Here is a 24,562-nt window from a genome sequence, read left to right as displayed (position 1 = left end):
TGTAAAGTGAGGGCTTACCATTTTTTTCTGTTTTATCAGAAAATAATTATCTTAGTCCTGACATTCAAGATAATTTAATAAAATTGAGATTGGGAGTTTTGATCTAAAATATGCATGTTTATTTGAGACCTGTGGTTAATGTTGATGGTTTATTATTGGAGAGGTGATTACTGTCAGTGGCCCATACATTACAAACTACAGGTATGTAATGTACTCCTGAAAACAGCAGAAAAAGAAGCCCTGCCATCTGCTTTCGCTGTTTGGAAGTGAAACTTCAGGAAGGGAATCTCAGAAGTCTGAGAATCAGAATATGATTTTTATGCTTTCAGTAGAAAACAAAATCCTCCCTAAAGATAATAGTTTGAGTCTCACTCATTAAACTCATGCACAAACACAGTGCCTGTTACAATGTTTTTCACTTGTTCAGTCATTACTTGCATCATTAACGTTCTCTCACATGTCCGAAGTTAAACTACGTGTTCGTGGTTTTGATGCACCATTTGATGCTTACTAAGTCTTTTCTTGCTGTAGCATCCCTCATCTTATTTCTTGCCTTTATTTTTTCCCAAAGCATGTTCTGTGCATGCTCCCAGGCACCATGGATGCCATGGATATGACTCAGTTGCCCAGCTCTTCTGCCCATCTCATATGAGGAATCATCTGCTTTCTAACTTAGTCACTACCTGCTTCTCCTCCTTTCCACAGCTTTTTTTCTCCCCCCAGTTAAACTCCTATTCTTGACCCTCCATGAGCAGTGTCCCATTCCCTTCTCTACAGCAGCATTTCACTGTGCTCCTCATTATTCCCCAGACTTGCTGACTTAGTTTCCCAGGCACACAACCTAACCAGGAGTCATTCCTGTTAGTGGCCATTCTCTGCATCCCTTAAATTTCTGAGAACTACAGAGTAACAAGAGACAGACATCTCATGTTTTCTGGTGGCTTTTGCAGTAGAGAATCTAGACCTTCAGGACTGTATAAAACTAAAGCCAGTGTGATGAAGTACAACATAGCAGTGTGTCAAGGTGCACTACAATTTCTAAAATGTTATTTCCTCTTTGTCACAATATGGGGAAAGAGTATGACCTAACCATGTTTGGATTTTTCCTTAATTTTAGTCACCTAGGGATTCTACTGTCACCTTGTCAAGCATCACTTCGCTAGCATAAGAGTATGTCTCCCTTAAGCTGAGTTAACGTTCACATTACTTTGAAGTGTTACCTGTAATTATATTTCTCTGGATTTACTAATTCAGAACAAGTAGAGGTGTTTCTGTAGCCTTCCAGTTTATTGACTATGTACATTTAATATACTTGAATAAGAAGTGTTCCTTTGTTTCTACAGCTGTGGAATCACCAATCTCTTTGTGTGTCTCAATGCTGTGCTAATAAAGACAGTAGTTAAAGCCCAGTGTTGCAAATTTACAGGGTGCTCCTATTCAGGCCTATGACAATGAAGGCTTTCCTGTGATAGTGTACAAGCTATGTTATAATACACTTAAACATAATGTCATTTAGTGGTCAAGAATTACCATGACTGACCAATCATTTGGTATTCCTGTAGCTGGTCTCAGGCATTCATAGAGTTCCCTACTTCCTTTTCCGTGCTTCTGGAAAAGAGTTGAATACATGCTTAAGTCTCTGTATTCCACAAAGGCTTAAAGCCAATAACATCCTGTATTCATAATGACTGTAAGTACATTGCTAAAACAGGGAGGGTTTTCTGAAACAATATGAAAAGGTTTTAATTTAAAAAAATTCAGAACTTTACTCCCATTGATTTGTTTGCCTTACAGAGAAAAGTTCTTGACCGAAGCATGTGTTAAACACCGTACCATTTATTTTATTCCTTTTCCCCATGCCTTAGATGTGATGCTATTGTCTGAAATAGCACACCTTAGTCCAGAAGAGGTATCTCCCAACAGTTGAAATCAGAAACTGTCCACAGGGTGGAGCTTACAGCTGAGAAAGCTGATTGTCAGCAGGAGCCCTAAAGATGCAATTACTAAAACCAAACCAAGATACAAAGTTATTGGTGGTGGTGGTATTTATTTAGCTAACATGTCTGAAGTGTTCCTGGTACAAATTAGCAAAACCAAACCAGGCAATGTTGAACTCTGGCTTCAAAGAGCAATAGCAATTAAACATTTACTCAGTTTTTCCTTTTGTTTTTCTCATGTGTTTATGATAGTCTCTAGAATATTAACAGCATCAAAGAAAAAGAAACACTTTAATTTTTCTCAGCAAAGAACTTTGTTAACCTATTCTATTTAGAAAAAACACTGGAATAAGTGGCTAGATTTTTCAGCCCGATCCAAAGACTAGTTAGACATTATAAATGCAGCAAATATAGCAGAGTTTGCTTTTCCACTGCTTATGAGGCAATCTAGTAGATGCAGGAAGATTGGGGGCTTTTTCATAATGCAGAGTGATATTTAATTAGTTTTGGCATTGAAAGAACATGTTTTTTCATGTGCATGGATAAGCCTTTGTTTTAAAGCGTAGCCTCTCATTTTATTTTTCTCATGTCAGACTAATCCTGTTAAACCTTTGCAGCTTGATCAGATAAAAAGCTAAAGTTATCTTTGATATAGTGAGATTCTTGTTGGTATTGACACAGCTTACTCTTTTCCAAAAATGTAAATAATTTCCTGATTTTCTTAACTATTTCAAGCATAATTTAGTTTATTTCTGTGACCTACATTGTTGTACAGGCGTAAAATTATCCAAAAGATTCTTTAGGGCAAAACAATACTCCTTCCCCATTACAGCAACTTCTCTCTAACTCCAAAGCCCTTATGTACCTCTCTATCTAGTAAAAGCTGTAGAAAAATAGATGAGATTTGTTGTTTGCCCTAGAGGCATCTGTAGTGATGCATTTGACTAGCCCTTTGCTTGCGTAGCAAAAAGTTAGCTGCTTATGCATGTTGATCACGTCCTACCTTAGCAATGCCAGAGAATTTAGCTAACAAACTTCATGGGATTTTCAAAAGCTCCCACATGGCTGAGCCAGTTTGTCTCTGTGAATGTTGCTTCGAAGCCAGGATCCATCTTTCAACCCTCATTCACTGCAACCATAAAAATTTCTTCTAAATACTTTTAGGAAGACTTTTTTTTTATAGTGGGAATCACTATTTCTACGCACTCTAGTTTTTGTTTCCTTGCACCCAGAAACTATGAAAGTATTTTTTGTCTCTCTCTCAGGCACACACAAGACCATTTTCAAATTCTACTTCAGAAAATGCCGTCATAAATGATATTTTTAAGGTGTCAACCATGGAAAACAGGGAACTGGAACAGAAACACACATGGCATATGACACACTGCTTCTATTATCATCCCTACTACACGTTCTATTTTTGTATCTCCTTTTTAGTTAGATATGCAATTGTACTCTATGAAAACCTTTTTGCTGTTTTTTCTAAAAATGATGTTGTAGAATAGATGTGTGACCTGCAGTAGTAATCAGAATATTTTTGGTAAAGTAGCCTTATTTAAGCTCTTGCTATTTCCTTTTGTGTATTTAGGCTTTTTTATGTCTTCTGCCAGGCTTTTACAAGTAATTGGATTATGAATTTCAATCCTATGCATGCACATTTAATTTCCTGGGCTTGGTTTTTCTTTTTTTTTGCCTTTCTCTCTTTGTGAAAGCTGGCTGATCCTCTATTTAGATCTCTGTTTTCAACCTCCCAGGAGAATGAAGTAAAATCATTCTGTTATAACGTCAAAGTATACATCAGTAACAAAATGTAGTTTATGCAGTTCATGCCTCACAATATAAAAAGCTTGAGCCTAAGGCACAGAGACCTAGTTTTGTTTTGGTATGGTTAATTATAAAACCTGTCAGCTTTAGCAGCACTGTGATGTCTGACAGTGAAATGAGCCACCATTGCTCTTACATTTTGGAAAATGTGTTTTGATTATATAAATGAGCATAAATGAAAAACTGAATAACTTGTGTAACTGAAAAAAATGGTTTGTGTCTTTGCCTGGAAAGACTTCAGTAGATTGTATCTGTCTGGTTAAGCAACATATTGTAACTGCATTTTAACACATGCAGTTTAGCTCAGTGTTGCAAAGATTACAGAAAGCCATTTTTACATTCCAGCCAGTGCTGATATATGTATTTTAATTCACATTATGAAAATTACAGAATGACAAAACATGGAGTTGCATGATATGAATTAAACTGTGGTTCAGAAATAAAAGTCAGTCATTGCGAACACAAGACTCTTCAAGAAACAGTGATCACTTCTTGTCCCATGCCTAGAAAAAGCCTAGGAAAACAGATGTGCCTTGCAGCTTTCTAGGATGGTAATCCAGGCTGGGCTCTAGCAAACAGAAATCTGAGTCTGAGCGCCACAATGAAACATACTGCTAGCAGCTGCCTCATTGACATTTTAAAACCAAGATGCCACCTTCCAGCTCAAGCATCTCAGACAGACTCAGCTGCCACAGTGTCACATGAAGTAGGGGAGAATCGAATGATCAAACCTTAAAGGCTTTATACAAAAGGTCAAAAAGACCTTTTAAGTCAGAAATCAGTTTGCAGCACTTCTTGCAGATCACCGTTCATGCTAGCACTATTTTCACTGTTTCTCCCTGATTTTATATTTACCATTTCAAAATAACATTTCTCCAAGAAGTCAATGAACAAAACAGATTTCTACATGACTCTTATACTGTTATTTCCTCTCTTTTCACAGTAATTCAAATCTTATATGTGCTCTGAACAGTAGCATAATGTTGTGTGCAAAAGCAGCAGAAGTTAGTTGGGGATTTTGCCAGCAAGATCAGAAAAGAAAGATTGGGCCAGTAGATTCATGGTTTCCATAGTCTAGGAGACAATATAAGAATAAGGGTAACAGTCTCCAACATGCCTAATAACAATCAAAAACCTATGCAGAAATAAGCTCCTGCATACTTTTTTCTTTGTGATCTCTTAGGTCAGTCGGCTGTTTTAACCTCTCTCATTATCTTGCAGATCCATGTCTTCAACTTTTTTATGTCTTCAGAGACATAATCACTGCTGACTTTTGTTTGCTTTGTCTTACTTTTGTCACCCATAATTTTATGTGTATCCCTGGTTCTGCATCCTTGTGTCATCATGAATTCCCCCAACTCCAGTCAACTTGTCTGTCTTCTTCATTTGCTCTTTGAGCTTATATTTCAACATTATTTGTGACTATCAGATCCTCCCACTCATCTGCTTGCACATAGATATGCAGTAATACCAGGACCTGGGCTCTTTAATGTAATATGATTAAATCTACATATTTAATGGCAGACTTTGTAAGTCCTTCACTAGACATGTCTAATAAGACAGACTTAGGTGGCTGTAAATACAAGCAGCATGAATGCTAGCATATTTTCCATGTTTCCTAAGTAATGATAGATGGCTGCTAGATATTTCATTGTAGCTGGGCATAGCAAATTACTGTGGCTTGAACAGCTTATGGCAAAAGTTTTCACTTAGGAAATGATGCTGGTTTCAGGGTGCTGATTTAATTTAAAGTTCAGATAAATGGAGTATGCTGTCTAAGTTTTAGTATTAAAGAAGGTATTTCCTGAGAAATTTCAGAAGACATTTATTGTGAATATTTCAGATTCTTCATGAAAAAAACTGTATACAGTAAGTAGTAAATAAGCTGCACTGTCAAAAGCAATAGGTATAAGTCAAAATTCTGTTAAAACATTTGCATTCCAAGGATTTTTTTCAATAGCATCAAGACAATAAAATTATTGCATGAATTTGCCTGCCCTGTTCTAATGACAGACTTGAAATAGTACGAACCTGGTACTTTGGGTAACATGCACCAGGCTTACCTAGTGATAGCCTTGCCATGACTCTCAAAAGTAATCTATGATTTCTAATGGCTTGCCAAGCTGCCAACATTCATTTAAGCCAAACTGAACCCAAGTAATCTGGGGAATTTTTTTTAATTTTACTGCCTACAGTATTGGTGCTTCAAATAAAAAAAATTAGTTTGTACAATTATAAATACGTTTTTCCATGAGAAGAGAAATGCCACTTGTTCTAAGGATGACAATTTCTCCACCCCCTCACCCCCTGCCTTTCTGGTCCCATTTCTTTCCCATTACTCAGAGGAAAAATGAATTCTCTGTGTATTTAGAAAGAAACTGTTTTAATTTAACTTGGAAAGAAAATTGGGTATCCAGTAAGAATCCACAGAGATTACAAGGGAACTGCGTCTGACAGCGTGCTTTCTATTTGGAAGAGATCTTTGCCTATAACTAAAGGGAGAGATTAAAGAAGAGCATAATTAATGTTAGCATCTTCCATGCTAACAGATACAATTATGATGCTCATACTGTGCACTTGTCATTATGTAAAAGTGACCTTTACAGCTCACTCAGCATGTTGGCTAACATTTTGCATATCACTGAGCTGCCTAGGAAACCATATTTTGCTCTTACCATAGCCCCACAAAAGCAGCTTGTGACAACGTGTATGTATTCTGCTATTTTTTTTTTCTTCTTTTTCTCCTTGGCTACCAGTTTTACAGAAATCTATCTGCTATATTCATATGTATCTGTTGTTTTTTTAAGTGCCTTGCTACATGGGAGTCCTTCCTAGCATCTCAGACAGTGGATCTTCACGTGGAAGAAGATTCTGAAGATAAGCCTTGACTAATATCTCTGCTCAATCTCTGCCTTTTCCATGCAGTTTCTCCCAACCAAAGAAGTGCTTTATACAAGATCAGATTCATTATTAAATTTAACTGTTAAAAATCAGTGAAATGCAGGAAACCAGCTTATTGAAAACTCAGGTATTCTAGTCCTGAAATACATTTTGGAACATGCTATATATTGCTTTATATTGCTTAGCTGTGATTTTACATATTTTTATGCAAGTGTTTGCATACAATTGTTTTCATAAATATTGCATAATTTGGATATAAAGTATTTTAAATATGTAAAAATAGCTCAATTTTAATAAAAAGTTTAATAAGGAAAGCTTTTCTTCATTCTGTATCCTAGTCTTTAAGAAGTATTTTAGTATTTCAGTGTGCTTGTTATTTTCTCTTTGTTGAGTAATTTCCTGTACTTGTAAAATTACCTAGCATAGTCTTCAAGGAGCAATTTAGGATTATTTTAATAGATTGTGCTAGTCACCCAATGCAAATGTGGTACGGAAAGATATCGAACATGTTCTGTGAGATTAATGCTGCTTTAAAGTACTGTTAATTCAGTTTTCAGTTTACAGTATTTATGTGTCTATTAACATCTTCAATTTGATGTTTTTTTAAAGGATAAAGAAAAAACTGACAGTTCATGAAAGGGACTGTTCCAGCAATGATACAATGTTAGTTGCAGCACTGATCGTGCCAACACAAGAGCTTCCATTTGGAGTTTGCAGGATCAAACCTTCTACTCCCATGGCTGACCCTCCTGTAATCCTTAACTTCGTCTCTTTTTGGATATAGCCAGTGTGGAAAAGAAAGGGATAAGAAAGGAAAAGAGAGTTTTGCATTAAAATGATTAGCTGATTCACTCATGCAATATGCATTGAAGTGTTCCAGTCATTGAATTATTCCACCCAAAAGGTCTGTCAGTCTGCACTTGTAATTCCTGCAGTTGTTCTCCCTGGTCTGAGCAAGCCTAAGTCTGGAATATAGAAAGAATGAGGTGCAGGAATCGGAGACAGCCTAACTGCAGCTCTGGCCTTGCAGAACAGCAGGGCTTCAGCCATCACCTTCACCTTCTGCGGTGGTATTTTGTGAGCTTGCTCTTGTCAGTCACCTAATGGCTGTTGGGAGTCTGTTCCTGAGCACACAGCTGCACTTGGGTGACTATGGACCTGTCCAAGCCAGACAAGTCATTTTGTGGCTTTCATCTTAAGAAATTTAGATTGCAAGTGAAACCTGGAATACCAGCACAGCCTTTTCAGCAATGCAAGGAAGATTGCGCTCATGCTGTCCCCACGAAGTATTAATGAAAGATCAGCTCTAATTATTTTTTTTTTCAGCTATAAAATAACAGTTAAGATGCTTCTGAAATACTGCAGGAAGCATGCATCTCTCCCACCTTGGACAGTTTACAGATGAGAGGTGAGTCCGTGTTAGGAGGAAGGCGGTGTGGTGCCGAAGGGCTGTGCCACACAGCGTCTTGTCCAGCAGTGCTGGCAGCAGATGCTCGCAGGAGGCATGGAAGAACAATGTGGCTGGACTATCCTCTTTTCCCATTGTATCCTTCCCTGATTTTTTTTTTTAACATCAGAGCTTCTACCAATGTGCTTAATAGCCCTTGATGCCTTTCCCTGTGCTTTATTTTCTTTTTTTCCATCTAAACTTTTAGTGATTACCATGCTGAATATCGATGGATTCCACAATTTAATTTGCAGGAAAAAGCAATTCATTTGGGGATTTCCTAAGCCAGCTACCCAGTAATTTCAGGTAATGCCCTCTACCTCTTAAACTGTGAGAAGAGATGAACAATTGTTTCCTATTTGTCTTCCCTGTGCCACTCAAGAATTTACAAAGATCTAGTGTGCCTTCCAAGCACCATCTCTTTCCCCAGAGGAAAAGCTGGAGCTTAATATCATCTTGTACAAAAGGCATTTCACATCTGGGCTCATTGTTATTGCTTTTCTCTGTATTTTCTAGTTCTGCTGCAACTGGTGTTCAAAATGCAAGCACACCAGAAATGTACATGTTGTCATAATTAAGCTTTGATTTTTTCATCATTCTTTCCTGCTAATTCCTAATTTATTTTTTGAAGTACCAACCACTGAATGCTGAGCTGCCATTCCATGGTACTGTCCACTATTCTGAAAGGTACTAAATAATTTCATTTCCATCAGCTTATATATATAGGAGAATGGCTTTTCCCCAGTGAGCATTAATTTGCATTTTTTAATACTCAATTTTGCCTGCTGTTTTTAGCTCCTAATCTCACGATAGTGTATGAGCCTATAAAGAGGATTCCAAAAGGATAGACAGCAGTAGCACCGAATACCAGATAAATGAAAGTTCAAGAAATTGAGCTTTGAACAGGCTTACCTAGAAGGATATAAATGTTTAAGTGTAACCAAAAATTAAATACCATGCCTCTAATTTAGGCTCCTCTAAGAAAATGTAATGTCTGGTTAGCTGAGATGGGGAATGCCAATGTGCGTTGCATTGATTTTACCTGTATGTTCTGCCAGAGCAGAAAGCTGCTCTCTGAGGTGTTTGGAAATCAGAAGCACCATTGGAGATTCTGCGTCCTTGGTAAAAATGTGGGCTGCAGTTCATTATGTTCATGATTTATTTTTAATTTCTTTTCCTCTTTAGCTAGGCCATAACTTATAGGAACAAAGACTTTAGGAATCAGTTATAAAGCGGCTTTCTTGTCACCATGTTGTTATTTTTCTGATTTTCTAGTAGCACTATCATCATGCATACCCAAGTTCTAGTCTTAAGTACAATCAAACATTGTCCTTTGGGTCATGCAAATACTTCTGAAACTTAAAATTTTAGAAAGTCTATTGTGTATTTAGACCTATTTCCAAAGATTTTTCTTTTATGGAGTCTCACCTTCCTTAGGCTAATGCTTAGAAAGTGCTTAAATGATTCGATTACTCAAAATCAATCTGCCTATTCTTACTGGATTTTCTTTCTGCTGTTTTCAGATAGCTTTGTACAGCTTGTTAGAGCCCAACCACTTTAAATAATTTCTGAAGTGCTAGAAGTCTGACTAGGAACTCAACTTTTAATTGCTTACAGCTAAGAGCATCTGTCTGGAGGCCTTGACTTCCTTCTGCAGGTTTGCAGACTGAAATTAATTAAACACTTAAAAAGCAAATCTGATCTTCAAGAAAAGAAACCAGTATAAAAATGGTGTGATGTTTTAGTGTCTGTCTGCAGAGAGCATGAAACAACAGCTCTGAGTGGTAGAAAGTTTCCCATCTAGTTCTGTGTGGTTTTTGTTCTCAAATTTATGTGAGGTCACTTTAAAAACATTAGTGTTTTATTGTAAAATAGAAAATTCAAACTGCACCTGCAGTTTCCTAGCTAGATAATCACCACCTGTAGAATACAGAACTGGCACAGCTTATCAGCTTCCTCATGCAGCCAGAGAAAATGCATCTGAGTGTGTTTTCTTGGCCCAACAGCTCCATTTTTTGCAGTGATGCCCTTTCTGCCCAGCATCGGAGACAGGACCATTGGCAGGTAGTCACGAGTTGCTGGTCAAATACTTTCAGAGTGTCCATTACAGCATTCTGAATTTCTGGACAGGTACTTGGAAAGCACAAGTCAAATAACTATTTAAAAGAAAGAAAAGAGGCCTCCTTTTTCTCAGAGTTCAGTGTGCAAACCCCAGCTCCTGGCTAACCACAACCAGCTTCCTCAGACAGTACTGTGATTGCACAGTTTGGGGGGGCTGCAAGGTTTAGCCATCGTGGTCTGCGTCTTGACCATAAAGAGGAAATAATTCCAAGACAGAAGAAAATGTCAATTGTTGAGAATGTGCTGCCTCTTTATATGTTAGTGGTTCATACCTAGGGCCTGTAAACAATGCATTTCTCTCTTGTTAGACTGAAAACACATACAAAGACAAGAGCAAAAAGCGTCTCAGCTACCTAACGGGAGCTGTCACCAGTGCAAATTGCTAGTAATAAAGGTAAAAGAGAGATGGCTTGTATGCGTAAGACATCAGTGGGTCTAAGCACTGAATGATTTTAAATAGTTGCCTAGTGCAGATGCCATCGCTTGACAAGTGATCTGTGGCAAGACGTGTGTCCAGAGAAAAAGGAAATAAATTTGGGCATAAAGAAAGAGCTGCTGGCCTCTGCTGCCGTCAGCCTGCACCCAAAACAGTAACTTTTCAAATACATTTGGGCTTTATATATTGAAATTCTTTCATTTGCCTGATAGCTATGGGCAGGATTTCACTGATAGCATCACTAAAATAAGGATAATGCTGGCATAAATTAATCATGAAACCAACCTCCCAGCAGGAGTTTTGCAGGCCAGGAGGAATATCAAGGGGTTTTCTTTCATATGCCCAAATCACAGTTTAATATTACAATTCAGCACTGCCCACTGTATTGCACAAACAGTCCCTTGCAGCTTTGTGAAGAATGGATGAGGGCAGAGGTGTATGTAAAGGGCTCCTCTGATAAGTTCTAAGTTTACGCAAAGAAAATGGCTGAATAAACCTTTTCTGACAAATGGAGGAGCTCCTACCTGCTAGCTGGTGGGGCTGACTCAAGTGACTAGAGGATGAAATTGTACAGCCTTAGCAGAAAGCACCTGGACAGCAAAATGTTCATAAAGCACTACACATCTTTGAAGCTTCTACTGTGTGAACCAGTTATGAACTGTTGATTGGCTTTCTGTTACCTTGACTCTAGCCTTACCATCAGTGTGGAGAGAGAAAAGCCTTATCCCACAGAGGCAGCTTATTGAAAAGAGAGTGATTAAAAGAAATGTTGGCCAATAAACTGAACCTTAAACTCCTTCAGGAAACCTACTGTGTTGCTTTTCCAAGCTGCACCAATGTTTGGGTGCAGCCCCACTGTTGGCAGTGGCTCTGCCTTGCTGGGAGGAACAGAGCGGCAACAGCTCATCCAAACCTGAAAGGGACAGCCACAAACTTTCAGTGGATTTGGGAGGTTTTGGGGACCTGAAAAGTGAAGGTACATCCTGTTTTAGGTAAGATACACAATTAAAGAAACACAGAACTGTAAAAAGATGTCCTTGTTTAAAATATAATCAGAAAAATTATCAAAAAATATTGTATTAGTTTTCCTACAGGCAAAAAGCCACACTTTGAGGTTTAAAAATTTTGATCTAGACTGTGGCGTGACACTGAGTTTTCAGCAGGAATAATTCCTTTGATAATTGTATTGTTTAGAAGGTTAGTTAAGGAATAAGCATTATTATGTCTGCATTAATAATTAACCAAGAGCTGCCAGTAAGCCATTAACTGTCAATGCCAAACTAAGAAACTTCCTTGTAATCAAGGCAATGTTGATTATGTGGTGTGGGGAAGATTCACTGTTCTTTAAGTAATTGTTATAACACTATGTCAGCTTAAAGAGCAACTGAATTGCTTTTTTGAATTAACTTCTTTAATCAAAAAATAGAATCATAGAATCATTTAGGTTGGAAAAGACCTTCAAGATCATCGAGTTCAACCATCAACCATTCCCACTAAACCATGTCCTGAAGTGCCTTGTCTACGTGCTTTTTTAATACCTCCAGGGATGGTGACTCAGCCACTTCCCTGGGCAGCCTATTCCAATGTCTGACAACCCTCTCAGTAAAGAAATTTTTCCTAATATGTAACCTAAATCTCCCTTGCCGCAACTTGAGGCCATTTCCTCTCATCCTATCTCCAGCCACCTGACAGAAGAGACCAGCACCCGCCTCACTACAACCCCCCTTTCAGGTAGTTGTAGAGAGTGATAAGGTCTCCCCTCAGCCTCCTCTTCTCCAGACTAAACAGCCCCAGTTCCCTCAGCCACTCCTCATGAGACTTGTGTTCCAGGCCCCTCACCGACTTGGTTGCCCTTCTCTGGCCATGCTCCAGCACCTCAATGACTTTCCTGTAGTGAGGGGCCCAAAACTGAACACAGCACTCGAGGTGCGGCCTCACCAGTGCTGAGTACAGGGGAACAATCACCTCCCTGCTCCTGCTGGCCACACTGTTTCTGACACAGGCCAGGATGCCGTTGGCCTTCTTGGCCACCTGGGCACACTGCTGGCTGATATCCAGCCGGCTGTCAACCAGCACCCCCAGGTCTTTCTCTGCCGGGCAGCTTTCCAGCCACTCTGCCCCAAGCCTGCAGTGCTGCATGGGGTTGCTGTGACCCAAGTGCAGGACCCGGCACTTGACCTTGTTGAACCTCATACAGTTGGTCTCAGCCCATCGATCCAGCCTGTCCAGATCTCTCTGTAAAGCCTCCCTACCCTCAAGCAGATTGACCCTGACTCCCAACTTGGTGTCGTCTACAAACTTGCTGAGGGTGCACTCGATCCCCTCATCCAGATCATTAATAAAGATATTAAACAGAACTGGCACCAATACTGAGCCCTGGGGAACACCACTTGTGACCTGCTGCCAACTGGATTTGACTACATTCACCACAACCCTCTGGGCTCATCCAGCCAGCCAGTTTTTTACCCAGTGAAGAGTACAATACATGGTTGCAATGTTATAATGTGATTATTATTTTTTTTAACAGAAGTAAAGCATCTTACCAGGCTCTTTTGCAAATGAAAAGAAATAAGATGTTTATTTTTTTATTTGTACTCTGGAATTGCATTCATGTAAATAATAAATTAAGCTTTCACTAGGAGTTAAAAACAATAGTAAGTAAAATGAGAGCTGAGCAAGAAGCTCCATATGTGTACAACTATCACAAAGCTCCTTACTTCAAAGCGGAGAACTGTTTTTTCACTCAGGTGCTGCATTATTTGGCTGTTGTCTTACAAGACAAAGCCAGAGTTGCCCTGAACATCAGCACCTCCTGCCCAGGAGCCCGTAATGGTTGCCTGGGCCCCACAAAGCTGGCAGTGAGCCCTTAGGACTGGCAGGGACTACCTAAATGAGCAGCAGCTCACTGAAGTTTCAGAATCACTAATGCTTTTTCATGTCTTTTTACTGCTTGATACTTCAATATACCCAAGAGTCCCAAGTTTCTGTCTAATAAAAGCAAAAGAGGGAAGTTCATGAGGGTCCCTTTCAACCTAAAAAGTATTCTATGAGTCTATGAAATAGAGTGAAAATTGAGAGTAATTCTATGAAGAGAAAAACTATTACAGGAATTTAGTACATCCTCTCCTACTTTTGTCCACCACCAATACTTTTTGCAATAAACAAAAAAACCTGGCAGATAGATACTCTACTGACATAAAAGCAAGGCTAAAGCAAGGTTAGATAAAGATTTTTAATTAGGTTTGAGAGAAAATATCTAGGTGAGACTAGCTCTTTGGAGACTACGTGTTCATTCACTGACAGGACAGTACAAATTTTATAAGCAAATTAATTGTGACAGCTTAAGATAGTAAAGGAAGTTGTTCAATATTTATTGGTGCCTTCCAGCATGTTGCTTTATTCATGTGATTGCACATACTTTGTTACTATCTCATTGTGGGGAAGAAAAATAATGGAGAAATATAAAAGGGAAGGTGAAACAGCAGAAAAAGCAATTGATTTATAATCTGCTGTGATGATGATTGTGCACTATTGTTAAAAGAATTTAAAAATACTATACAAAAACAGTTGTGCCTCATTTTGTCACATATGGGTACAGCAAATGAAGAAATACACTTCTGCTGCAGACCAAACCTAGAACCTTGTTTTTCTATTAGCCTTTTCTTCATTTCTGAGGTTTTTTGCTGAAGCAGAGAGACTCTCAGTAAAGACCAGCATCAGCCCTATCTAGAATATCTAATACAGAAACGCAGTATGGGGTCAAACCAGCAAGTCTTAGCCAGCTTCTTTTAACCAAAGTAAAAAAAAAGCCATGCCCTATCTGTCTAAAATGCAGAGATGACAACAGAAAATATTCCTATTTTTTTTAATTTTTTTTTCCATAAGAGCTGCAAAGCCACTTCCCACAGGTCCCACACTGATTCCTCCTCACCCGCTGAGCACCTCACCCAGGTTTAAGAAGGGCTTTTACAGCCACGTTAGGACAGGGTACACAGTACCCTGACAGAGGAGCTGGTGAAAAGCAGGGCACGGAGAGCTGGGAGCCAGGGAAAATTAACCGCAGTTTTCTTGGCCACAGTGCTGCCCCAGTGCTGAGAGAGACGCTGAGGAGCAAAAGGAGCTACTGTACTTTGTCTCAATCCTCAGATTCTGGAAGCAGTACAAAGATAACTGTCACCTGTCACTTGGGTTACAGTCTATACATTGATTTCAGAATATAGAAGATCAAAAAATAGTACAGAAGGAAAAAAATACTTTGGATACAATTAGAAGGATATTTGCTTTCATGATTTAAATTATATCTAGCTTAGTTTTTAACGCTTAACTCAAAATGTTCCTGTTCCTACTTTATATGGCTTGCTACCTACACCGAATGTGTGTTGCATCTGAAGTTTGTAAGGGCTGCTATAGGTATTCTGGCTTCGCTGCTCAGAAAGTCATTGTCTGCAAGTTGACAAAGGTGATCAGTGTTATTACTATATATGTTCATCCACCCTTAGAAGCATTTGTCTTACAGATGACCTTTATGGAAAACAATATTATTTCATATCTGCTTTATAATATGTCATCTCATTTATCAAAAGTACTGTGAAGATTTTCCTTGGGAGTAGGGACTCCAGTAACACAGATCCAGATGTTAGATTGTTCTAATTCATTATTTGTGGTACAGCTATTTTATAGCAAGGATGTAGGAATACGTATAATTCCACAAAATGGCCAGCACAGTGTCACATGGCACGGCTGTGTGCCCATAAAGCTGGCAGCTGATGTACAGCTCACTCGTGTGTGGAGAGCTGCTCAGTGCAAGGAACATTTCAGTATTCATTTTAGTTTTTCAAAAATCTGAGATCAGTTCAGATCAGAATTGAGTTCCCTGAGTAATTCTAACCATGCAAATGTATTTATATGGTGCTTCTTGTTTTTTGGTCTGTTCATTCATTCTGGGATACTTGAATATTGCCGATTTGATTGCTGACCACCCCATCATTATGCTGTGATCCAGAATCCATGCAAATGAATGAAAAGACCAAAGACTGTGTTCAGCTGTTCTAATACAAAGTCTCCCAATTAAGCAACATTCAAATTATTAATAGTATTTGGGGAAAATTTGCTCACTAAAAAGAAACTGGAGCAGAAGAATATAATCAGTATCGGACTTTACTCTTATATCTGGTAGTGACCACAGTGTTTGTTTCTAAAAGGTTGGGGGGTAATTTGTTGTTGTTTTGGCGGTGGGGGGGAGGTGGGCATTTTCCATTGTCTCATCTTAAGTATCTCAGCTGTTCGCGGGCAGCAGCAACATGTGTTTAGAAGGGAAGCAATAAAGCCTTAATTATAGGGCAGTGTAACAGCTACAAATGCATATTCTACTGGTACATGTTCTTCAGAAGGATGTAATCAATTCACACTGTTTTTGAATGATGTTTCGCATTGTGATCTTGTAAACAGATCTTAAAATAGCCAGTTTATAAAGAAAGCTAAATCTCTATAACTAGGAGAGCTTTTCCTTTTTCCAGATGAACCCTAGAAGTAAAGTGGGAGGATGGAGGTACAGCAGCTTTGATTTTGAACCCCCTACTGAAGTAAAAGAATGCTAATAATTTGAAAGTTGGTTTTGGTTTGGTTTTTTTTAAGAAAAATGTATAGCCATTAAACAACATACACAACAACTAAATGTGGTGTGTCAGAGATGAACTTAAAATGGTGTTTCTGTAATGCTGAATCACCATGAATTAGTTCAGATAGTTTTCGATTTCAGTACAAAACAAGAAAACAGAGTTGACAGAATTCAGCATTTTCAGAATTTGTTTTGTACCACATCATTTAACAAGTGGCCGGTGGGTTCTGCTCCACACCGTGATGGTGAGGTCCTGATGAAAGCTCAAATCTCTTGTGAATTGAATTGTAATCTTGGGTTTTAAACAAGCCACCAACTAAGGCTGGTAATGTACCATCCAGGAAAAAACTAAACTAATGTTTCATTTCAGCAGATTTTGAGAACAGCTGCCAACCCCTTGCCATGGAGATGGACCTGTAGTATATCTGGAGCATATTTCATCCTTTGGGGCTAACTTTGAAGAAGCTGGGATTAATGGATAAATCATAGTTATAACAGCTCTATCTATAGCCTTGAGTTATGGTGTCATAAGAAAGAAGGGCCTAATATAAATGCAAGGTAATTAACGTTGCTTAGTGAAAAAAGCAAATTTTAAAGGATCCTGTGGCTGGGTAAAGTCCAAGGGAGTTACACCAGCCCTCTGGTCAGCCCTTTTGCAGAGACACGGCCACTGAATGCAGAGGCTGAACGTTTGTGAGTGTGGAACAGCTCTGCTCTACCCACAAACCAAAGTGGCAGGAAGATGCTGTTGAACCAACTTTTTGTTGCTGAGGCATAGCTTGGTTTTGGACTGTAGTCCCTCTCTCCTTTGCCACTTGCCAGCAAAACTGAGCACAGCTGTCATAAAGCTGGTCAACAAGCTTAGAGTTTCTGTATTTTCTACATATGAGTGTCATTTTCCGAAGCAAGACCTTATCTGGGTCTCTCATGTCACAAAACTTCTGATGAGGATCCCTGTCTGCCTTATCATTTCTTTGCAAGGACAAGTTCATAAGTATGTTAATGACCAGGGAAAGAAGTTTACAGTATAAATGATTGTTCTCAAGTGAATAGAACCAAAAATATTAGAATAAACTATAAATTGCTTTTACCTAATCTCATGAAGTTGCTTAGGACACAGTGATATCCCCACCCTGTGGCAGAGGGCAAGAAAAGCTTCTCACTGTTCTAAGTCTTTGACAATATACATAGTAGGAGGGAGAAAGGCTGTCAAGCCTCTTGGCCTTTTCCATTTCTTAAGTTTTCTCATGTAGTTCTGCAGCATATGGGTATAACTAATTACATTTTATGAGCAGATGTGCAAAAGATGGATTGATGTGCCAAGGCTGGTAAATGTCCAATGAGGCAGAGACTAGTGTGCTCATGACAGATTTTGTAAATAAGACATTTATGGAAATGACAAATGTAAATAATTTTAATATGTTATTCCTGAGGTTAAAAGAAGCCGAAGTCCATTATCAATGGGAAAAAAATGTGTAATATGTCTCCATTTCTACTTTTAGAAAAATTAGTTTTTTCAAAATCTGTTTGGAATGTGTTAGCTTTTTTTAACCTGTTTCCTCTCTTCTCTCCCATTTTCTACTTACTGTTGAAAAGGAAGGTAAATAGGAAAGGATTTGGAAGGAAAGAAAAAGGTTAATGCCCTCTCACACAAGATTAAAAAAAATATTTTTCAAATGTTAAAATGAAGAGTCAACTGATAAGACTAGTGAGAATCTGTACACACTACAGCTGAGCAAAACAGCAAACAAGGAATTAATGATGTTGTTACTTGAGGCAGTATGTCAGAGCAGATTTGACTGACCACTCAGAAGTGCTTAATGGCACAGCAGCTAACGCTGTTAAATGTGCCTAACCAAAGCACAATAGAAGCCTTATGGATTCTGTCCATAAAAATATACAATCCTATTGTCCTAATTCAATATAAAGCTGGTGAGAAAAGTCACTTTGCAAAATAAAAGTAACACATTATTTGATATGCAAAATGGTATTTCTCTCCAAATGTTACAGCCCTTTTGTAAATCAGTACTTCTGATCATGTAATTCCCTTTAGGCAGATCTAGGTATGTTCCCACCTGGCTAACTCTAGGGGGTCTTTTGTCTTCTTTGTTTTGTTTTTAAACAGAGCTGAAGGAAGTTTGAGAAGTTTATATATTCTCTGTAGAGAAAGAACTAAAGAGGAAGAGTACTTTGCCTCTCCAGGTGATTCATAGTTGTCATCCTTTTTATTTTCTCCCGTTAGTCTCTTCATTATTATTCACATATCTCAAATCTGTGTATCCACCTTCTCCAATTTTCAGGTGCTTTTCCTTCATAGTTAATTTCTTTCTTAATTTCAATAGCCTTCATTTCCCTCTGACACCATGTAATATTTATTACATTAGTGCTAAAGCTGCATGAATAATTTATCAACTATTTTGTCTCTTTTCCTATTCAAGTATGCCCCATAATGATTTACTTGAAATATTCATTATTTGAAATGTGTTGCTGAGTAATCTGCAAATAATTATTGGCCTGTGTATTGTTCAGAAGTGCAACCAAAAACCCAAGTGGCAATGATTCGACACTTTTATCCAACTGTCCCTGATGGAAGCTCTTCTTCTGATCCAGTGTTTGATGTACCTGCTGAAAACGTCCCCACTTGAAACTGCCTTCCTGAAAATACTCCTCATTGTTCACTTAAAAGTTCTGATATAGAAAAAAAAATACCTGCCAAATAAGTGCATAGTTTTAGACTACTTGGAAAGGAATGACATGAGAGTCAGTGGTCAAACCAAACCCATTCAGCAGTGAGAGTGCTATCTACAGGGAACTTGCTGCTTGTTCAGCTAGCTGATGCACTGCCCATGCTGTCTTCATTCAGTCATTCCCTTCACTCCTCAGCACCATCAAACAACATAGGTTACCCTAAGTGACAAGTTCCTTAAAAATGAGATGTTGTACATATGATGTATATAGTCAGCCTTCAGGAAGCCTGAAAGAGATAATGCTGCTACTAAGAGCAATGACAGTGCTGGGGAGTTTCCCTTGCAGCATCGATGCTGGCAGCAGCAAGAGGTCAGCATCGATCCAGGAGTGGAGGGATGCAAACAGGCTTCACTTACATTCAGCCACATATTTTTAAGCCACCAGTGGCAACCAGGGTATGTCTACTGTGTTTACGTGGAAGAGGGATGCCACACTTCGGGGAGTGAGGGGCTGGGCTTTAAGGAGTCTGAAATCTGGTGGGATCAGCAGGTCCTGTGCCCCATTCCCCACCTGCAAGCAGCTGGGTTTGCAGTCACCGTCTGCTCTCATCAGTGGAACAGCCACGTCCAAGCAAGCATCCCAGACTATAAATCCCTCTGTTAGTGAGATCCTCAAGGGAAGATCCTTGGACAAACTCATCCCTTGTATCCCCAGCTTCCAGCTCGTTTCTGTACCTTAGTAACAGGTGGCAGTACTTTCTTGGCTAATTTGGCTTCTTTGGTGAGAAAATTGGTGCCATAAATAAACAGTGGCAACAAATTTTAGAAGTAGCATGGTTATTTTTTCCAGTTATTTTGTGTAAGCATCTATGTAAATATTGTAATTCCTTAGATGGTCAGCTTTCAAGGCCAGGGCGTGTTTCAATTTTGTTGATAAAGCACCTAACACAGCAGTTTCTGCTCTGAAATTCGGACTTCTACTTGCTGCTACAGTGGAATTAATACTTACGTCTGCACATGTATTTTTGGTATGCCCTAGGGATGCAAACTATTCGTGTTTGAGTAGGAGCAAGTAGTCATTGCAAACTCATGGCTAGGCCCCAGAAAAGTGTCACCTATACAATGTAGTAAAGCTGTTTGCAAAATACCGTCAGTTATAAAGTTTGTTCTCAATGACATTTCTCTTGCAGTGAGAAGACTGCTTTTAATTTAATTGCTAATTAAAAGTTCAATCATTTACTGCTTAATATTCACAATTTAGCACTAAATGAACATTAAGTGATATAATTGCTGCTGAAGTCCCTGGCCAAATTGGAAAAGGAAGGTTGGGGGGCAATCTTTCCAAGCATCAGGGCTCGCTCTGTGCTTATGCCAATTTTCCACCTCTTCCTTTCGTTAGCAATGCTAAGTGGGGAGTGCTGACCCTCAAGGTTAGCTTCTCTTGAATAAAAAATTGGAAGTTAAATCAGTGTGGCTATCTGCTGCGGTCTATGAGAGCTGCCAGCTGTACCTGTGCTCTGCAGAGGCTCTGGGAGCATGTCCAGGGCAGTGGGGAGTGAAACACCAAGAGGGAGAGACAGCGTGTATCAAATGGAGCTGTGCTTTGAAGAGGACAGAGAGAAGGTGCTCTGTTTATATACCAAAGCAAACAAGAGGGGCTAACTTGGAAGACAGTGAGGAAAACAAATATATATTTTCGTTCTGAATTTCTAATAAAACCTTGATACATAGAAATATATGTAAGGAAGACCACAAAGTAGACAATGGGTACTGAGAATTAGTCTGTAAATGATTGACTACAGAAGCTATGACTTTTTGGAATCGTGTCATTTTTTTCTGTTTTTCTGTTTTGAGCTGTCACCCACTGTAGCCAGATTCTGTGGATGAATATGTATCCTGTAATTAATTATTACTTATTTTTTTTTGTCTGACCCCTGGAGTTGGTTTTTATACACTGCAAATTGTCAGAATCTGATTCGCATTCAGTTCTACTGGCAGTGGGAATGATCAGAAGAATTCACTTAACAAATATAGATGATAAAATAAAATGTCACATTTTATTACATACTTTTGTTCCATCTGTCTGAGCAATTTTAAATGCCAGATTTAAAGAAGTGCCAGCAGGTCACGTCTTTCAGGGATGCTTGCATATAGCTGCACTGGCTTTTAGCATTTCCTTTCTATTAAGAGGATAATTTGGTGGCATGCTCAACTCCTGGAAGGGGGTGAGAGCATGCGTGTTTGCAGTGGGACACTCAACCATACTCCTGCCCCTGTGCCAGCTCCCAGGGAGAGCACAGGGAATCGCCACCTCCCAACTTCCCTCTCTCTAGCTCACAAAATTGCTTTTCGTGCTGTGAAAAAAAATGAACAGGAAAAAAGACCTAGAGGAAATAACTCAGTAGAGAAAAAAGATTGGGAAATGGAGCAAAGTGGTAGAATAAAAAAAAAAAAGAGAGCCTCTGATCGAAGAGTGGAGAGGAGAAGAGAAAAAATAGATAACAAATGAGTAAGTAAATGCTACAGGCTCCATGTCCAACCACTGCTTTCTGTGCCAGTTCAGTGGCACTCTGGCTCTGATGCAGAGACCTGGCACTGCACAGGGAGGAGAGATTTCTTCTCCTTGGTAAAATCTGGCTGGCTTTCAAGGGGGGCAATGGTATTATACAGGACAACCTGTTACTGCCCCAGCATTAGTGCAAGTAAGGTATGAACTAATGAGCTGCCAGGAGTACCGCTGTTGCTATGTCCACCCCATGAAAAAGAATTCTCATTCCACATTTTACCCTTTGCCGTCCTGTTTGTGTTCCCTTTGAGAAGCCGGCAACTTGTCAAAACACATTAAAAATGCAGCCATGTTTAGGACTAAGGAACAGCTAGACAGTTCCTTCTATACACACACATGCATTTCAGACAGAGAGACCTTAAAAGGTGCAAAATTTCAGCCCACAGAACCTTAGCATTTACTGAAAAAAAGATTCTCTTCTTGTATCGCAAATTACCAGCTACTTGGAAATATAGGCCATAAGTTCTTATGTGGCCTTCCATGGAAATTCAAATTGCATTTCAAAGTTGAAATCTGCACTTATTTTCAAGTGTTCACAATATCTTGCTTTTTTTAAAAAAAAGATTGTGTTATTTCAGCTCATTTTAGGTGCATGTGTGGAGATAGGCAAAAGTGTGAAGGCACGACCAAAGCCATTTATTCCTCTTGGGCCTTAATTTTCTATATTGAATTAATTAGAGTTGGGCTTTCTAATAGCTAGAAGTTAAACTTTCATATCTGTTTTTCTGAACTGGAAGGCGAGATGGCAAATTGCTTTGGCTGCCTTTGAGGCACCTAATGTGATTTTCAGCCTTTCATTTAAAAGCTGGCTGTACAATGGTAGTGGTCAGAGGAGAAGATGCCAAGCATTTATCAAGTTAAGGCTCATTTAAAAAAATATACCAGGAAATACGTATAATGGAGCAAAATATGCCACATATTTTAACAACCATTGAGCATGGTTTTGCTGAAAGAGAAGACACTGAATTTAACAAATACTCCATCTTTCCATACTGAATCTTTGAGAAGTCATTGAATTTTTTTCCTTGGTTAAACTTTTATCTTCATGCTTGACCCCTGCAAATAATACCAGAATCAGGGCCCTTGTTCCTGAAATAATGTAGGTTATAAGGGAAGGTAACTCGAGTACTGGGATTTGAACATGAAAACTTCGCTAACTCCAGGCTACTATTAGTTTTGCACCCTGCCAGTGTGTAAAGTATGGATTAGACTCACAGAAATACCTCCAACTGTGCTCATGCCTCGGGGCGGATTTAGATCAGACTGATTGTTCCATTAAACTCCCAATCTGGTAAGAAGTCACACTAGTAATTTGCATCTTCATAAAAGAATTAGCAGAGCTGTTGCTTTGAAGTTCAATTATCCATGTGCATGTTTAAAGCAGAAAATTGAAAATGCATTGTGCTGTTTGCACAGCTGCAGAATGTTTGCAGGTTTGCTATTAACTTTCTGCGCAGCCAGGGAAACACAGGGCTATTGTGAAGTCTGCAGAAGATCTAAAATCATGGGTAGGCATTGAAGCAGAAGTGGAGCTCTAAAGAAAGTTTATAACTTCATTTGTGGACATTGAGGATAAATTCAACAGGCCACTTAAGGGTTTATGTTACGAGGTGCCAGCTGCAGCACTATAGTTAAGGCTGAATTGAGCTTTGAATTTAAATCAGGGGTTCAACTTCTTTATTTATGTGGATGATGAGGTTTCATTTCTTTCTTTCCTCTTGTCTCGAAATTTACAGTACTTGCTCTCTGAGTACATGAAGGATTTCCTAACTAGAAAGTAAATCAAGCAGTTAAGGGTTAAAAGTAAACTGTAAAATAGATCCCTTATTAAATTAGATTTTGTTCAGAATACTACTGATTTGTTCACATTGTTATCACTGTTAAAACTCAGTTATAAAATATAAAAAATAGCTGAAAAACACTATGAAAATAATTAATCAATGTTTATGTAATTGCTATGATCAACAGCTCATTTATACTCACAGGGATTATTACGGCAACAAAATTCACACAGCCCATCATCCGTCCTTGCCAGCACAGCCATTTGTTGCCCCAGTCCTCCAGGTTACAGCTTTCCATGCTGCAGTACCCCAACTTGGAGGAGGACGCCAGTCCATTTAAACAGATGTCTTGGCCCAGCCATTAGGGCCCTCACACCTTGGTGATCTCCTGCCCGTGTGGCTGTGCAGGTGTGACTGATTGACACTGCAATGCTCTGTAATTGGTGCAGCCCTGCACAAGATCCATGCGTGTTGCCCAGAGGGCTGGGGGTGGCTGGTAGTTTGGCATTTTAAAGCTTGTTCTTACAGACCTGCCTCAGGTCTCCATATGGGAACACCTTGTGCTACAGGCCGGGCAGTGCTAGGGGAGACCTGGAGCTGCAGCTCCCACCTGGCATGACCCCAGGCACCACCTGTGGGTCTGATGGCAATGAGATCACTTGCAAAAGCATCTGAAAAATAGACTGATACTGGCCTGCGCACCCCATTGAGAGAGATTCCACAGCTGAATCGGGCTTTAGAGAAGCCACATAGACTACAGTATCCGTTATGAAATAACCTGTGAGAAAAATTATTATTAAACAGATTGGCCCAGGTAAGCTGCAGCTACTGCTGTCTACGCAAGGCATTTGATATATGCATTATTTTATGTCCTTCCTCCTTACATAACTGACATAATAATTCATGGAGCACTCTACTGCTCGCTGCCACTGTGCCACATTTTGGCTGCTGGTCATTTTTGCAGAGAACAGGAGGGATTGCTGCAAAAGAGACAAGCATGACACATAATATTTATCTATGAGTGATGAAGATATTTTGGTATGACTTTTATATTTATTGCTAGTGACTAAACAAAGTTCCAGCTCAGCATCTGAGGATCAGCATTTCTAATTTGCTGGCTGCCTATCTCTTAATCAGAGCAACATCTTAACATCAAGGATTCTGCAGCCCGTGGCATTTTGTTATGGGAATGTACTTCATCGAAAACCTAACAGAAACAGACAGATCTCATCTTAAGAAAACAAA

General features: G+C 39.1%; 1 protein-coding gene across 5 annotated transcripts in view; it reads left to right on the top strand.

Moving 5' to 3' along the window:
- The window catches only part of SNX7 (sorting nexin 7), a 44,565-nt gene extending 23,530 nt beyond the window's left edge, over nucleotides 1-21,035 (top strand). The window contains exons 9-11 of one of the 5 annotated variants that reach the window (XR_012652040.1): nucleotides 6,569-16,841; nucleotides 18,409-18,485; nucleotides 18,813-21,035. Coding sequence is in view for 1 of the 5 variants with exons in the window: in XM_075038920.1 (XP_074895021.1) it covers nucleotides 6,569-6,649 (81 nt within the window). In the remaining 4 variants the exon portion in view is untranslated. Of the gene's footprint in view, nucleotides 1-6,568 lie in introns of all 5 variants that reach the window. The other 4 variants (XR_012652037.1, XR_012652038.1, XR_012652039.1 and 1 more) reach the window with 4 other exon arrangements.
- The last annotated feature ends 3,527 nt before the right edge of the window (nucleotides 21,036-24,562 follow it).

This window comes from Buteo buteo, chromosome 10 (assembly GCF_964188355.1).
Source record: "Buteo buteo chromosome 10, bButBut1.hap1.1, whole genome shotgun sequence".
Classification (NCBI taxonomy): Eukaryota; Metazoa; Chordata; class Aves; order Accipitriformes; family Accipitridae; genus Buteo; species Buteo buteo.
This window is presented reverse-complemented; position numbering and strand designations above follow the sequence as displayed.